This window comes from Sebastes umbrosus, chromosome 10 (assembly GCF_015220745.1).
Source record: "Sebastes umbrosus isolate fSebUmb1 chromosome 10, fSebUmb1.pri, whole genome shotgun sequence".
Classification (NCBI taxonomy): Eukaryota; Metazoa; Chordata; class Actinopteri; order Perciformes; family Sebastidae; genus Sebastes; species Sebastes umbrosus.
Genome location: NC_051278.1, coordinates 23,952,414 through 23,964,735, shown reverse-complemented (window position 1 = coordinate 23,964,735; position 12,322 = coordinate 23,952,414). Strand labels below are relative to the sequence as shown.

Sequence of the window (12,322 nt, the reverse complement as noted above, 5' to 3'; positions counted from 1 at the left end):
ACTCCAGGGAAGATGGTGTCATTAATTGTCTCACACCTGCATATCCTTCCACTTCTCTGTTTCGGTGTGAATGAAGGTCTTCCCAATCTTCATCTTCAGCACTCAGTATGTGGAAGAGGATAAAGTAGTGCGAAGGTGTAACAAGCAGGGGTGATGTGCTAAGCCAATGTGCTGTATGTAACATTCATCATCATTTGCTTTCAACCTGTTGGGAAAAAAAAGAAGTAAAAATTACAAGGAAGGAAGAAGAAAAATAAATGTTCTAAGTCTGGGAAAAAAAGTGAAATAGTAAAAAAAAAAAAAAAAAAACGTATAAATAGTATATGACAGTCAGCATGAGACTCGGTTTTCTTAATATTTACCCTTCGTACACGTTGTGGCCTCGTGGTACCACGGAACTATACGTCACTAAGTCCACATCACTCTCAGCATGTGACTTCTGGGTAAAGATATGAAGAGAGGAGCTGAGCACATTCTGTTTTTGATGAATTACACATTGGTTTATTTAGTTACAGTTGTGAATGGTAAAATGAGATATTATTATAAAGGGCTGGTTCCAGCTGTGTTCTGTTGTTTTTTTTTTTAATAGAAATAATGTGAACGCTAGCACTAGCTGAGTCCAAAGTTAGCTGTGCTAAGTTTGGAAATAACTGAAAGGGTTAGTTTGGATTTTTTGAAGTGAGGGTAAAATGGCATGTTTTTGTGATGTAGTCTGGTGGCTTTTGAAGAGAGCAATACAATGGCTTCAGTTCCCCGTCAGAAGGGCTGTCTGATGGCGAGGTAAAGCGGCTGTGGACGGGAGCAGCAGAAAAATGTATTTTAGAAAAAAAAACAAAAAAAAGCCGTTCACACTTCAAAATGAAAAATCATAATAGGAGGAATAAAATAATAGGGACCCTGCTCAGTTAAGTCTATCTGATAATAGTTACTGTAATCTCTATTTATCTAATAGACATGCTGTATTAACGGTACAGTGTTGTTCTGATGACTTCTGCAAAGTGATAGCATATTCTTTGAAATTTTAAACTTCAATTCTCACCCTACAACTATGATCTAAACTTAAACAAATGAGCACTCTCACACGTCTGCCTTTATACTGACGTTCCTTAGAGCCTTCTTTGTGAAAACCTGGGATATAAATAAGTGAATCTTACCGCTGTCATGGCAGATGATGTTGCTTTGGTCTGCTCTAAACGTGAAACAGTAAAGACTTCTGTTACTCTCAATGCACAAAATAATCTACATAAAAAATAAACATTTAAGAATTAAAACACATTTGGTATGAATTGGATTTATCAATGTTCAGCATAAACTTACTGTGTCTTTTCAACATAAACCAGATGAACAAGGCCACCATTACAATGAAGATCAACACGCTCAAGAGATGATGAATCTCTTTAGTTCAACCGAAACACTGCAGCAGAAATAAATAAACAAAAGCACACAATGTAAAGTAAAAAAAACAGAAGTCATCATCGTTATTCCATACTACAACTCATATAGTCTTAAAACCTTGGTTATAATAGAGCTGTCAATAAATTAAAATATTTAATCGCAAATTAATCACAAATTTTTTATCTGTTCAAAATGTACCTTATTTGTCAAGTATTTAATAGTCTAATAAACATGGGAGTGGACAAATATGTTTGCTTTATGCAAATGTGTGTATACATTTATTATTGGAAATCAAATAACAACACAAAACATTGACAAATATTGTCCAGAAAACCCTCACAGGTACTGCATTTAAGCATAAAAAATATGCTCAAATCATAACATGGCAAACTCAAGCCCAACAGGCAACAACCAGCTGTCAGTGTGTCAGTGTGCTGACTTGACTATGACTTGCCCCAAACTGCATGTGATTATCATAAAGTGGGCATGTCTGTAAAGGGGAGACTCGTGGGTACCCATAGAACCCATTTACATTCACATATCTTGAGGTCAGAGGTCAAGGGGACCCCTTTGAAAATGGCCATGACAGTTTTTCCTCAACAAAATGTAACGTAAGTTTGGAGCGATATTTAGCCTCCTTCTTGACAAGCTACATGGTTGGTACCAATTGATTCTTTAGGTTTTCTAGTTTCATATGATGATATCTTCACTCTAGCTTTAAAAGTAAGCCCACTACAACCTAAAAATCCCAAGTTGTGTTAATGCGTTGAAGAAATTAGTGGCATTAAAACGATTTTTCATTGATGCATTATTATCGCATTAATAATGACAGCCCTAATTATTTTGTACTCCTCTGTGCACTGCAAGTTGTTTATCACTATTCAGTTACATTTGACATAATTACTTCTCTAAACATGAAATTAAATGTGCATTCACTTTTAAAGGAATGAAAACAGCATATACATTAAAAAAATGAGTTAAAACACATGGCTCGTATACATTGAGAGTGTATAAACTACATGAAAATAGAAATGAGGATTATATTATTGTGAATTTATACCTAATAATTAAGCACAGTAAACTCAATATACATGTTCTGCAGATAAGCTTAAAGGTTTTTCAATGCCCTTATATAACAAACAGACCAGCGCTTCTTTGCAATGTATTGACGCTATGCAGAGGTGGATCAGAGTTTGCGAGTGATTGACAGCTGCCTCCGTTGAATGAACAGGACAATAGGAACGCTCTCTCTCTGAAATGACCTGTGATTGGCCAAAGTCTCCCATCACTGGCTGGATTTTTTAAAGCTTGAAAACAAAGCCATGAGGAGGTGCAGAAATTTAGTTTTCTCTCAGAACACTTGAATTACAATATGCTGAAAGGTTATTATGACATTTTTGGCCAATGATGCCAAAAATATTCTGCATGTTTAAACACATTTTAAACCCAAAATGAAGCAGTGGCCGTTCTTATAATCTTCACGAATGTGCAAATCATCTATGCACCATAAATAAAAAGAAAAGAGAAGATGGGGAAAATGCAAAAAACAACATCAGGACAGTGGCGTTTCAGCCAGAAGAGATGAATATATTACAAGACAAGAAAAAGGAATGGAGGAGGACGACAACAGAAACTGGTAGATCAACTGCTGAATTCATTTGTGCATTATTCATTTCATATTCTTATTTTTTATTTTTAACATTATCCTTCATTTTACATCAAACGTCACTTAAACAACATCACTGTTCAATATAGTACAGACTATAATGAACAAAAACAATAAAAACTTCAATGAAACATGTTATTTTTGTTCCTCCTGCAGGTTCTGAAGCTTCTTAAGATGCTCTTTAACCTCCTACGAGTCGATAGGATCATTGCTAAGAGGTGAATGCTTTTGTCGAAGCTTTTGGGAAACACTTCTTCAGCTTAAGCAGGGTCGTAAGATGGATATTGCAAACGTCTTAGCTTTAAGATGCTTTTGGGAAACCAGGACCAGTTCAGCACTTGTTTGAAACATTTTGCAGCTATTCAGAGGAGAATAAAAAAAGGAGAAAGTGTAAACCCTCAAAATTAAAAAGAAGTAAGAAGTTGTTGCAAAACCAAAGAATAGATGGCAACACATTGCAACACTATCATCTAAGAAAAGAGTCCAGTGGATAGACAGGCAGATAAGATGTAGGGTTAACATGGGGTTACAGGTTCTGCTGGTGCTGGGCCAACCTGCTATATGTGACATCCTCATCTTTTGCTTCAACCTGTTGCAGAACAGTAGAAAAAATGATAATTAGTAAGAAAGATTAACGATAAAGCAGACTAAGAATCAACCGCCACACTAGCAGTGTGGCTAAGAAAAGCTACACTATGTATGTGAGCAACAGTGTGAGACTGGCTCTTAAAATTTAAAGTTTGCACAGTTTGTTGTTCGACAGTAACCACAGAGCTGTACATCACGTCCACATCACTCTTAGCTTCTGATCTCTGGGTAAGAAAGAAGAGACAGATGTGAAACAGATCGATTGAACAGTTAAACCTTTTTTAGTTTTTTGCTTCATTCAAATACAAATGTGTATGCTGAAATAATAAATGCTATTTGAGTGTGTCTTTTTGTGTGCTTATGTTGTGTAATACAGGTTGTGGTTTAATGGTTTACGGCTACCTTAACTGAAGTTTTTCTCATGTGCGTAACATTGCTGTATGTTACTTCCTCTTCAGCCTGATGAAGGAGCAAACCAAACGTTATTTAAATAAAGGCTAAACACCATTTCATTAGACTAGATCTGATTAGATTACATCAACATGACCACCTTTGTTAAAATCGAAATCATGAACCATTTCATGAAAATACTTCCTTTTTAAGTTGAACACATGAGAGGAATTAGAGTTTACTAAAACCTTATTTTATACAATAGTCCAAAGAAAATACTAATAATTCTGAGGTGGGTCTTACTTAATAAAAAAGAAAAGAAACATAAGGTTCAGCCAATAATATTCATACAGTCACTTACCGGGCTGAAGTTCTTCTCTTTTTCTTAACAGTACTGTATGTTACTTCCTTTTGAGCCTGTGTTGAAGGAGCAGAGGACAGGACATGAATGGCAACCAATAACCATAATTGATTTATTCATTAAACCTATTACTGTATGTGTGATCACAGATGTGCTCAGTTAAGATTTTATCTGTCAATGCTTACTATCCCTTACAAAAAAGAAGTCTATTCAAGTATGCTATTAATATACTTCTTTTAAACTTAAAATGAGAGTGTATGCTTTCAAAATTACTTTTTACTTGTACCTAAATTTAACAAAATTATACTTCAGTATACTTGGCTTATACTGAAAAGTATATTTTACTGAGTACTATGAGTTCACTTAAAGGGACTCTATGTAAGAATCAGAAATTGCTTGTTAACAGCGACACCTGTGAACGTTAAGTCAACGAACTACAGCGTCCTGTTGCTCGCGCTTGTGTTCGCTCTACATAGACTTGAACGAGCATTAATCAACACGGTGAGGCGACACACATCAGCTAAAACCACAATATCACTCTATAGTTCACCTGCTTGGCAGTAATGTTAGCTGGCCAGACGAAGGTCTCTCCATGAATCGATGCTTATTCTGTGTTTTCCTGCTTCAGCCTCCCGACCGTGGTCAGAAGGCACAGGGGAGACACCGGAGTTTTGGTCGGAGACGATAACGTTACTCGCTCCAGATCCCCGTCCCTTCACTCAGGGTTATACTAAGTATGCTATTAGTAATACTTCTTTTAAACTTAAAATAAGAGTGTATGCTTTCAGATTACTTTTTATGTACCTACCTATACCTAAACTTAACAAAATTATACTTCAGTATACTTGGCTTATACCGTCAATTATACAGAAAAGTCTTAGTGTACTTGGCTTAAAACTTGGAAAAGTATACAGAAAAGTATATTTTGCTAAGTATTATAAGTTCACTTAAGAAAACGTAGTATACTTGCAGTAAAAACTTTTAAACTAATAGGTTACGCTAAGTATATAACTAGTAAACTAACAGTATACCTATAAGTTCACTTGTAGTATAGTTCATATTATAGTTGCAGTACAAAATACAACTTGGATGTAAACTAGTTGTGTACTCAAAGTTTATTACTCTTTCATTTAATGTATACTTTTATAAACTAAAAAGTGGGCCAATGTAGTCCCAAGAAGTATTGAAGTAGTACACTTACAAGTATACTACTAGTATATTGATATTATTATACTTGTTACATAAAGTATACTTGGGAATAAACTTTAACTATACTTAAGTTTACTTTATAAAATAAACTTAAAGTATACTTTTTTATATAAGGGATATTCTCCTATTAAAAGATACATAAGACTGATATTAAAGCAGCAACAGGTAGAAATGGAGCAAATATGCTTAAAGGGACTGTTTGTAACTTTTTACACGTGTGCTTGCATATGCGCGCTCGCGTGTGGCTGCGCTGTTCAGACTCAGACTCCAACACAAACTACACAGAAGCACCAAAACCACAAAGTTATAATCTAGTGAAGCCCGTCTTGCAAAACCATGTTGGCCGGAGTCTCTGCTCCTCTGCCTGCTTGCCTTCACTCAGCTTGCCCCACGCTATGTATGTGCTCGCTGACACCTGTGTGCCGCCTGCGCTTCTCAGTGGCGTGTCATTCACCCTCTCTCATGTTGACACCGGGGCTCTGTGCTGCTGCTGCCTGTAGACATGTCAGCATCTTCCCCTTCTCTTTATCTCTCTCGCTCTCTCTCTCTCTGGATGGGATTTTTGCTCATCTGAATATGAAAGGAATGAAAAGTGTCTTTGGCCCTGCTCAGTAGTACATGGTATTGCATTATGCATAATTGACTTTTTGAATTCGCCCACTACTTGACTCTTGAATACACAACTTATTTACCTTCTCTGCTATCTCCAAGTCTCAGTATATCAGCCAGCTCGTAACCCCCCCCCCCCATTTAATTATCAGATATTATTTGCGATGAGTGCTTGTGCTCAAGTAGCTGTTTAGATCGTCCTTCCTCAAAGGCATTTTATGTGCATACAGTTCATATTTCTGTCTGTTTTTCCTTCACTCTGCTCTTTCTATCTGTCTACCTATCCACCTATCAGTCTAACCTTTCTGTCATCTTTTCAGTGTACAGGTGGATACACCTTAATACTAATCTGCACACTTCATATACCTTTACACCCCCTTGGCATTTCTCAGCAGCTTACAACCCTCAGGCAGAGCCACTTTGTAGGGAAGTGATAACATGTCAGCTCTGCCTCTTCTTGGCAATCACACCATGCAGCCCGCTGCTAGCTCCTCACAGGACTTCATACCCCACTCACTCAAAGTACAGTACGAAAAAAACCTATGAATAGGTCAGCACAGGTTATCCAGCCCCAGTGCTCCAGACCTGAGATTTACCAAAGCTGCAACCATCAAAGCTGAAGGCTCCGAGAAAAACATAGTGTTTTTGAATATTTGTGAAAATGCTCAGAATCTCTGCAGAAAGTCATTGGCCCTCATGCAAGAACTATTTGTACAAATAGATTTGATCTTAAGGGGCACATATGAGAGAATTTGTCACAAATCTTCACTATTTTCTCTTTTCAAATTTTCTTTTAGGAACGAACACAGTCCACCTTTTCTCCACAAAAAAACATTTATCTGACGTATAACTTGGGCTGTCAATCCATTAAAATATTTAATCGTGATTAATCGCATGATTGTCATAGTTAATCGCGATTAATCGAAAAAATTATTTGCACATTTTGTATTTGTTCAAATGTACCTTAAAGAGAGATTTTGTCAAGTATTTGATACTCTTATCAACATGGGAGTGGACAAATACACTTGCTTTATGCAAATTTATGTATATATGTGTTATTGAAAATCAATTAACAACACAGAGCAATGACAGATATTGTCCAGAAACCCTCACAGGTACTGCATTTAGCATAAAAAATATGCTCAAATCATAACATGGCAGACTCAAGACCAACATTCAACAACAGCTGTCAGTTTGTCAGTGTGCTGACTTGACTATGAGAAAAAGCCATGCTGTGATTTGGTACCAAAACCCTAACCCAGTATGCAGAAATATTCAAATACACCATTTTTATAATAGGCGATAACATATTTATACTGCATGCAAAAAACTGCATGGTATTGCCCCAAACTGCATGTGATTATCATAAAATGGGCATGTCTGTAAAGGAGAGACTCGTGGGTACCCATAGAACCCAGTTACATTCATATATCTTGAGGTCAGAGGTACTAATGGATTCCTCCGTTTTTTTTAGCTTTAAAACTGAGCCTGCTACAACCTCCGAAAGATCAATTGTGTTACAGAAATCAACTTAAATGAAAGTAAATAACTGAAATAAAACGTAATGTGGAATTGACGCTCCATTCGCCATATCTGCGTGAAGTGCGGCATGGCTTGCCAATTTACCACATCGTTTATTTTATGTTTTGTTTTTCTTTGATTGTGGATTTAATGGTTTTACCGGCATCTTTTGGCATGGCAACAACAGTTCAGTAACTGCTAGGGAAATAATCTCACTCCGACAGCCACCTCAGGTTTTGCAAGCCTGTCTAGGGAAACAACATCCTCTATTGCACCTGACAGTCTAACATTACCTATTGTATAATATTCTGTCATCTATCTCGGTGATTGTCACATCCCCTTGACTTCCTTCCGACATGGACTGCTTTGCTTTAGAAAGCCACATGAGCATCTTACTTCATGTCAATCTCTTCACTACATGTATTTTGTCTGCTGAAGGTGTGAAGTTCTTATTTTTACTCTTGGGAATGGCTCTTGTGAATGGCTGGCTTGTTCCACTCCATTCACCCTATATAGCAATTTGGAGACATTGAGTATGCTAATGATCAAATCTCATGAATGCAAACCTCCTCATGAACAGGTGGTGTTAATCAGATTGGAAATAGCAATTTAAGTTTGTGCAGTTAAGTGAGTTTGGCGAATTGGGCTGGGAATGACTCGTACGACCAAATCTCACAGACAAAAGGTAAGAGAGATGTAGGATAGCAATACGAAAATGTTTTTGCATTTCTTAGGTGAGTTTGGGGTTTCAATGACTTATGTCACAATTTGCATATGGTCTGCCAGGTCTGGTGGGGATTTTGAAAGTGATTATCAACACAGCAAGACTCAGAAAGAAGTATTGTGGGTGCATTTTTGCCTTTGATTGGAGGGTCTTTCAACCTATAAAACTCTGGAGTGATTGATAGTTGCTTCCACCTCAGCTTCACTCAGGCTCCACACTGAGGCCCAAATTTGTTTTTCTGGCTGCAATAACTGCCAAGAATGGTTTGAGCAGAAAACCCTGCTTCAGGCTTCAGACATGCTACACATGAGGCCGACTTTACCTGGCCTTCCCATCAAAACTAGGGTTCTTCAAATACCTTTTTTGTTATATTTGTTGAAATTCTCATTACATACCGACAGCAAGCGACTTTCTTGCTAAATTTAACAACTTTCGGAGCTAGCGCTGCTAGCTACTTTAATGTGAAAAGAGTTGGCAACACTGGACTAAATTTTTCGGTTGGATCATTTTAAAAATCTAGTGTATTCTTGCCAGTTTCTCAGCAATACCGACCCTACCTTTAAAGGGACTGTTTGTAACTTTCAGAAAGGCTTGTTAACAGCGACACCTGTGGCCGTTAAGTCAACGAAAGTCAGCGTCGGGCTCACGCTTGTGCTCGCTCTAAATAGACATGAACGAGCATCGCTCAAAACAGTGAGGCGACACACGTCAGCTAAAACCACAATATCAATCTATATTTCACCTGCTTGGCAGTATTGTTAGCTGACCAGACGAAGGTCTCCCCATGAATCAATGCTGATCCTAGAAGCAGGAAGAGAAACGTTATCGTCTCCCGACTGCGCCCGCAGGGAGACGCCCGGTAGGAGACGATAACGTTTCTCGCTGCGGAGCCCCGTCACTTCACAAGACACGGAACACCTCTGTTGGTCTGGAGGAGCTGCAGCAATTATTTCTGCACAAACGTCCACTGTACATTCACTAGATATTCTGAAGAGCTACTACCTCTCCTGCAGTGTGGAGTGAACGCACGTTCACGTGTAGAGGTGGAGCGAGACAGCGAGAACGCACGCGGTGTGTGAGTGAAAGCAAGCAGGCAGAGGACGCAGAGACTCCGGCCACATGCGAGTGCGCATATGCAAGCGAGCGCGCATGGGATCCCGACCCGGTAGATTTATGCTTGTAAAAAGTTACAAACAGTCCCTTTAAATGGTGGACACATTTAAAGTATATACAGATACAGCAAGCAATATCAACCAAAGGGCTGACAATGATGATTTCTTGCATAACCGTTTCATACGTTGACCAAATGAAGATAAGAAATCCAATGAAATGATTTCTCGTCCTTCACATCATCCACCATGTCAAGCAGTGGCCTATACAGCAGGTACTTGAATAGTCACACACCAGTTGTACTCAAAAACCTGTATCATACACACATTAATCTCAACCACAGCCACTTAGCAGCAAGAGAGTTGTTAGTGTGTGTGTGTGTGTTGAATATGGTAGGGCTGGACAGCCCGAATATTTGACTTTTCACTTGATTATTTACTCGTTGTGTAGGTAGTCGATTTACAAAAACACTCCCACCTCTGGGCTGTTAATCTCCAGAACAGACATCAGATTGCTGAAAAGTGAATTACAAGTGAAGGCACACACATTTAGTGTCAACCTTGGTCCCAATGAATGGCACATTTATTGTTTTTTAGAGTCACATGTTGAGCTGTGCTGCATCTCACTGTGCTCACATTGCTCAAGGGCTCTCTGCTGTGTTTTTCTGCCTTTACCTGAGCCAAACGGGTAATCTATTTATGTGAAGGCCACATTAATGAATTGGTTCCCATCACTGTAGAGCACAGGGTGGCTTGATGCTCCTGGATGCTACAGAGACCACAATTACTCCGTGACAGGCCAACACCTAGAGGGAAATTGATCAGAAGTCATTTAGTAATATCCAAACAACACATTATTCACGCATCAATAACTGCACTGTATTTTTTGTGAAAGGCTTTGTGAGCACATTGAGTTAGTTTCACTGCAGCACACTCTGAACAATACTATCTCTCAGGATGGTGTGTTATATCACCCTTTGTCCAGGAGAATGGCTCGAATTTTTACCAGAATATTTCTTAACTCGAGATGCCCTTGGGGATTGTTCGTCTCCAGAGATAGCAACTGTTGCACTCAGGATGGATAGACAAATCTTTATTGTCCTTGAAGAACGTACTGTTTGCACCTTTGTTTGCCTCGGAAACTTTGAGAGAGGTTAACATATATTCTATAGCCGGGTCTGAAATTAACCATTTCACTGCCTGCCACCGTGGCAGGCAAGTATTTTTTTTGTCTGCCGCTCAGAAATTGTATCTGCCACTTATGAAATCTATGCACTAGATGAAGGAATACAATTTTAGACCTGATGTCGTTCAATGTTTGATATATTTTACACAAAAAACATTATATGCGTGGTAAATTCCAGTTTTTGAATTACACTGTTGCTTGCTTCCAGCAGAGCCTTATCTCTTGGGGGTGGGAGGGTACTGTACATAGTACTGTACTGTACTTTGTTACTGTCATCTATAGTGGTTATTTGCATTAAACATAATTCAAATGATTAGGAAATAAACAATTATTTAAGTATTTTTAAATAAATATTTGTTCTGATTAAAAAAAATTTGGCATCAGTCATTTCAATCATGTATTATAAGCTGCTAAGACATAGTGTTAGGAAGTTAAACAGGTCATGATTCCTTCTCTATTGTCTATGATATATTGTTGTGAAAATATCTCCTTCAAACAACTGTATTTATTCAAGTGTCTCACCAAAAAAACTACACATCATGAACACATCATGAAAGTTTGAATTTACCTTCGCCCAATAGTCATTTTTACAGAACAGAGCTTGAACATACCATAATGGAACTTAATGGAACCTACATTAACGTTAGTAGCTTCAATATTTAGCCATGCAGGACTGTGCTGCCCACCAGTCATCACAGTTAATTTAACATTTGGTTAATTTAACATTAGGTTAATTAGTTTAACGTTAACAATCGACTAGGGTGACTACAATATTTACAGCACCGTGGATCAAGTGTCATCGTTACCAAGCTCTTTCGAGCGGTTGAACCAACAAATCTTAGAGACTGTGAAAGCCTTTAACGAAGAAGGACTGAAAGACGGAGGGACAGATAGACGGACGGAAGGACGGACACCACGTTGTCGCGGGGGTATAAAGATTACTCAAAATGATCGATTATTAAAATAGTTGTTGATTAATTTCCTGTTGATGGATTGATCGTTGCAGCTCTACTTACCAGGTTTTTCAGGAAGTTTATCGACTGTGAATCTTCAGACGCAGATGTCTGCTATATAGGAAGTAAAGTTTCCCGTCGCCGACCAACAGTCCAAACCTCAACATTATTACTAATAAATTAACAAATTAACATTTATTCAGAGAGGCAGACATATTGACATTTTATTTGACTGTTTATTTTATTTTTAATTAAGTTTTATTTTAATATATATTTTGTTGGAGAAACCTGAACACCAGGAGAAACCCCTTAGTGAAATATGATAGATTGAAGTTTTCTTAATGATGATGGGTGATGGGGGTGAGGGGGCGGTTGAGACAGGAAGGTGAGGTAGATGAGGAGGGAGGTGAAGGGGGTTGGAAGAGGGAGCTACTCTTCTCCAACGTGAGCTCAATTGTCACAGTCGTCTTCTTTTTCTTCTTCTTCTCCACCTCCTTTTCTCCCACTACCTCTTCCTGCTGTGCTTCCTGTTTCACCACAGCTTCATGCTCCATCTCTTCCTGTAACACCACAGCTTCATGCTCCATCTCTTGCTGTAACACCACAGCTTC

The 12,322-nt window shown here is 38.3% G+C and overlaps 2 protein-coding genes across 13 annotated transcripts in view; both read right to left on the bottom strand.

Annotated features, from left to right (window-relative positions):
- The window catches only part of LOC119495339, a 296,329-nt gene that overhangs the window by 189,629 nt on the left and 94,378 nt on the right, over positions 1-12,322 (bottom strand). The gene's annotated exons all lie outside the window — the stretch shown is intronic.
- LOC119495341 (myosin-4-like) overlaps positions 1-12,322 on the bottom strand; it is a 108,506-nt gene that overhangs the window by 40,705 nt on the left and 55,479 nt on the right. The window contains exon 9 of one of the 12 annotated variants that reach the window (XM_037781722.1): positions 12,223-12,303. The exons of the other annotated variants lie outside the window; for them this stretch is intronic. Within the exon in view, the coding sequence (XP_037637650.1) occupies positions 12,288-12,303 (16 nt within the window). The 3' untranslated portion in view covers positions 12,223-12,287. Of the gene's footprint in view, positions 1-12,222; positions 12,304-12,322 lie in introns of those variants that run through there. 12 annotated transcript variants of the gene reach the window in all.